At 53.1% G+C, this 5,000-nt stretch overlaps 1 protein-coding gene across 1 annotated transcript in view; it reads left to right on the top strand.

Moving 5' to 3' along the window:
• Positions 1-5,000, top strand: part of LOC122248966 (uncharacterized) — an 86,011-nt gene that overhangs the window by 32,438 nt on the left and 48,573 nt on the right. The window contains 14 exon segments of the mRNA XM_086542128.1: positions 1-150; positions 284-444; positions 676-800; positions 939-1,110; positions 1,291-1,524; positions 1,661-1,902; positions 2,003-2,102; positions 2,207-2,332; positions 2,465-2,628; positions 2,762-2,853; positions 3,327-3,455; positions 3,733-3,861; positions 4,216-4,268; positions 4,352-4,744. The exon segment at positions 1-150 is cut by the window's left edge and continues 88 nt beyond it. Coding sequence (XP_086398254.1) covers positions 1-150; positions 284-444; positions 676-800; positions 939-1,110; positions 1,291-1,524; positions 1,661-1,902; positions 2,003-2,102; positions 2,207-2,332; positions 2,465-2,628; positions 2,762-2,853; positions 3,327-3,455; positions 3,733-3,861; positions 4,216-4,268; positions 4,352-4,744 — 2,270 coding nt within the window.

Here is a 5,000-nt window from a genome sequence, read left to right as displayed (position 1 = left end):
TGATGGCATGTTCGGGGGCGCAGGAGACCGAGGTCGGGCGCTCCCTCCTGCAGCGTCTGTGCGACCATACCACCAGCCTAGAGGTGACGGCGGCGCTCAGGCAGCCGGCGGTGCAGCCACGCCACTGGCAGCACCTGGTCACTGTCGCAGGTAAAGGAGACGCGAGTCACTTGGATCCCTGGCAATGTCATTTTTCAGAAAAGATGATTAGATATAACTCTCTTTGAATTGTGTTAAGCCTCCCTTTTCACGACAACCCCGTCCAATTTCCAATCGACCACAGGGTGCGCGGGCGGCTGGGCCTCGGCGTCAGGTCTGGGTGGCGTGAGCGTGTGGGACGTCCTGGAGCTGCGTCTGTCCCGCCACCCGCTGCTCGTCGCCTCCACCGTCGCCGCCGCCGTCAGGGAGAGCCTTCTTAGCAACCAGATGAGGGAGATCACCAGGGTATTTTTCAAGCATGATGTCTGGTTTTGTATTGCTTGATATACATATTTTCATTTTGATTGCTTATTTTATTTAAAAGTGAATACGTAGGTTCGTGACTAGATATACTTGAATTCACAAGAATGAAGCACAAACAGCATGCCCGAATCCCCGTGCAAAACAGTTCTGATTTCCATTAAAAAAACAACAGCTAATCAATAAGCGATCCCCTTTTCCTCTGTGTGCTCACAGTTCTGGCAGCGCGCGAGGCTGCGCGTCCTGACCGCGGCCACAGTGTGGCGGGTGGAGGGCCTCGAGGACCAGCTGGCAACCCTCCACCATCACAACCTTGCCCTCAAGACGCTCAGAGCCACTAAGTGAGTTAGTAAAGGAAGGAGGTGGTGGACTTGGAAGGATATAGGGGGGGGGGATCCGATTTTTATTGATCCTCTATCTTTTTTTCATCTACACTTTTCCTCTTGTATTATTATTCTATTTTTCTATTTTTCATTAAGGTACTGCAAACCTTTCGAGGACGAGGCAAGACGTCTGGCCAAGACTCTGGTGGCGGTGGGCGACTTGCTGGAGGTGTGGCAGGCGGCGCAGGTTGACATTGCTCTCCTGCTGTCAGCCGCCGTCAGCAGCCTCATCGAGGCCTCTTCCAACCTCAGAGTCAAGCATAGACAGGTAAAAGGAGGATTAACAGGAAAGGAGAAATGCAGAAAAAAAACAATATGGGAGGAGACTGATGGAGATAAAGATATATAATGGAATAAAAAGAGATTTCCTAATTAAAGTAAAACGTGACCAGTGCAGCAAAAAAGCATCCAAACGGACATTTCCTAACTTGTCCCGCACACTCCACAGCTCCTCGAGAGGACGGAACGCCGGTCCTTCGTGCTGGAGTTGGCGGGGAATCCTTCGTACGTGGAGGAGGTGTCGGCCCTCCATGGCCTCGCCCGCCGCCTCATCGCAGAGCTTGCCGACGCCCTCGCGAGGCCTCGAAGGCAGTGCCCCCGCCTGCACTTCTTGACGGACCTCGAGGTGATGGCGCTCATGGCTCAGCCCTCGCCGGACGCCTTCGACGCTGTCGTTGACAAGGTCAGTTTTCCAGCACTTCGTGAAGGGGTGTCACTTCCAGACTGTGTCAATGTTAGGATGATTTTTCGTGCTCTTCCGAAATAGGGCATTTCTGTTGCATCTTCGTAATTGCGCTGGCATCATTTATGCCCATCAGCTGTTCAACCATGTGGCTGCGGTGAGGCAAGCGGATGACGCCGTGACGGGCCTGGTGAGCGTCGAAGGAGAGCAGCTGAGCCTCCCGGAGCCGGTCGCGCTCGTCGTGGATGCGAAGAGCGGCGCGGAGGCGGGAGTGGATGTGGGCGTGGGCGTACAACAAGTGGTGGAGGCGTCACACGAGGCCATGAAAGGCGCCGTTCACAAAGCCATCGAGGAGTTAGGGAAAGAGACCAAGATACAGTGAGTTGTCATATCCATAACGCTCATCTCCCTGTCAGTATCATTATATCATAACCTTGGAGTCATTTTTATTACTTTTCATTTGTCATCCCTGCCACAGACGGGCGATGCTTCAGGAGACGCCTACGGCGGCGACGACGGTGGCGTGGCGGGTGTGGTGGGCGGCCAGCGTCGACCTCGCTTTGCACGCCCGCGCCAAGGTCAGTCAAATGATGCGTTCGTCAGCTATTTGCTTTTATTGACAGTGACTGATATATATAAAAGCAGCGAGTGCTAACTTGGTGTCGGCCACCATTCGCCGCAGGGAGACCGCCAAGCAGTGAGGCAGACGCTGAGCCTGATCACGGACGACATCGCCGTCATCCTGGCCGCCATGGGGCGAGGCCACGGCGTGGCCCACGAGCAGGACGGGCCAAAGGACGACCAGGAGGTGAGTGCTGACCGGAAGAATGAAAATACACTCGAGCCCACACGCACACACAACTTGACATTCATATCAACCTGTTTGTCCATATTTTTCTGTTTGTATCAGCCACACAAACCGTCTAATGGTCTTCTTCAGGAGGAAGCTATGCCCCTGAGCTCAGCAAGGACGCCGGCGTCGGTGTGTTCTCAGGGCACCAGCAGGAAGGACTCCCTGCCACCCCTGCCCCCTCCCCGCCTCTTGCCGCTGCTGATGGCCGCCCTGCACGCGCGTGACGTGGTGGCGACGCTGGTTCGCAACAAGTGAGTGAAAATAGATTGTCAATAGAAAGTTTATCATTTACTACATTTTATCGCATGTTATATATAATTTGATTTATAACTGCGTCAGGAGGAAGCAGGAATAATACTGACAATGATCCCGTTATTTCCTCAGCACAAGCACCTCCCGGAGTTTCACTTGGTTGGCTCAGCCCCGCTACACGTGGCAGCCCCAGCAGGAGCACCTCCAGTTGCGCGCCGCTCACCGTGAGTAGCTGCGATGGGGGATAGGGGAGGGAGGGGGAGGGGAGAAAGAGGAAGTGGGGAGGGAAGGAGAGAGAGACAAGAGAGAGAAAAGAAGGAATAGGAAGATAGAAGGGTGGGAAGAGGGCAGGGAGGGAGTTAGAGAGAAGGAGAAAGAAACAAAAGCAGGAGCAGAAGGGAAGAAAAGAGGAGGGACGGTAAAAATGGGGAAGGAAGGAGAGAGAGAGAGGGGGGGGCGAGGGAGGGAAAAAAAGGCGAGATGAAGGGTGGGAGAGAGAGAAAAAAAGTATAGAAGGAAGAGAGAAAGAGTGTGAGAAAGCAGTGAGAGATGGAGGGAGAGATAGGTGGTAAGAGAGAGAGAGAGAGAGAGAGAGAGAGAGAGAGAGAGAGAGAGAGAGAGAGAGAGAGATCTTTGTTTCCATGGTGCTTTCCCCATGCTTCTCATTATGATAGCCCCTTGCCCTGCTCCCTCACAGGCTCCCTAGACTACGGCTACGAGTACAGCGGCTGCGGCCCGGCGGACTACGTACTGACGCCGCCAACGGAACGTTGCTTACTGGCACTTTTCACCGCCGTCGCCGCCCACACACCGCCCATTCTACTCGGTACGGCGCGGCGCTCTCGGATGTTCCCGTGGATTGGTCGAGGCTCAAACTGTCGATGGGTTTTATATGTGACATGTGTTTTGCCAGTGACGAACATTATTTTATAACTTCATTCTTAGTCTAATAAACTTGGTTAACCTATTCGGATTAAACCAGACAGCGTAATGACCAATAAACAAAAATATGATATCAGCTAGAGTAAATATCATTCAAGCATCGGAGTTTCCCTTGTCAACATCATGTCTCTTAAGCGGCTCCTTCTCCGCGTCACCCGCAGGAGGCGTCGGCGGCGCCTGCGGGCGACAGAGTCTAGTCTCGACGGCGTCTCATCTGGCCGGGAGACTCACCACGTCATTCACGCTCTCGCCGCTCACCTCGTCGGCGAGCCTCACGGCGCTCCTCACAGGTCAGCCCCTCGACCTGACCCCACTTGCCTGCTTGCTTGCACGCCTTCATTTTCTTGTGAATCAGATGATTTGTTCCCCTATAATTTAGAGAGAAATTTCGTGGATAGATCTCATGCAGGATAAGAATAAATGCAGTGAATATTTGCGAACGATTATTCTGTCAAATTTGCTTTTTAACTGTAACTTTTAATGTAAACTGCACCAAAGACGTTTATCAATGTTTAACATTTCTTTAGTCGATGCAAAATTATGTACATTTTGACAGATGATGTATGATATGATATTTAACTGCATACACTGACTCAGATGAAACAGAAGTAAGATGAACTACAACAATAATCTGATTACATCAGCTTCTTTGCCATCTTTCACCCTGTCGTTTGGCCTCTGCAGCTCTGCTGGATATGTGATGACTCGCCCGGAATCTCCATTGACCAGATGGGGTGCCATTGTTTTACCCTTCTGCAACCTTCTTTCCATCTCCTGCAGGATCGGTGGTGGGCGGGCGTGCGATGGTGGCACGGGGGGCTGTGGCTGGGCCCCGCGGCAGTGCTGGCTGCACTCGCCTGCGCGCTGCTGGCGCGCCCCGCGCGCCCCGCACCACGCGCCCGCGCACCCTCCACAGCATCGCCGGGCCAGGAAGCACGGCCCATCCCAGGATTGCCGCTGTGTGGAGTGGCCGAATTCGTCCCGTCGGGGGGGAGGATCAAGCGACCCCGCTCCCCCGAGGACGCCGAACGCCATGCCGCCCCGCACCTATGCCCTGCACCGCCGGCGCGCGCGCTCCGAGCAATACTCCTGGGGCGCTGCATGATGTGGCGGCGCAGGCATGATTCGGCAGCGGAGGCGGCGGCGGGCGCGCGGCGCAGTCGAATCGGGGCCGTGAAGAGGAGGTTGAAAACGAAGTTTTGAGGAGGATGGAGGAAGAGACAAAAAGTCGTGATATTCTTTAAGAAAGTGGTGTGGATCTCTTTCTTTCACGGACACTGACTTGCTCCTGCTTGTGAGGTGTTATTGCTATAATGATTATCATCATTACTGATATTATTGTTATCAACTTTATCATTGGTTTTATTATCATCATTGTAATTTTATTACTATAATTATCATTATTATTACCATAGATAGATAGATAGAT

This window comes from Penaeus japonicus, unplaced genomic scaffold, assembly GCF_977035675.1.
Source record: "Penaeus japonicus unplaced genomic scaffold, GWHDUDI00000001_assembly GWHDUDI00000012, whole genome shotgun sequence".
Classification (NCBI taxonomy): Eukaryota; Metazoa; Arthropoda; class Malacostraca; order Decapoda; family Penaeidae; genus Penaeus; species Penaeus japonicus.
The sequence above is the reverse complement of the archived record's forward strand: the minus strand, read 5'-3'. Positions and strand labels throughout refer to the sequence as shown.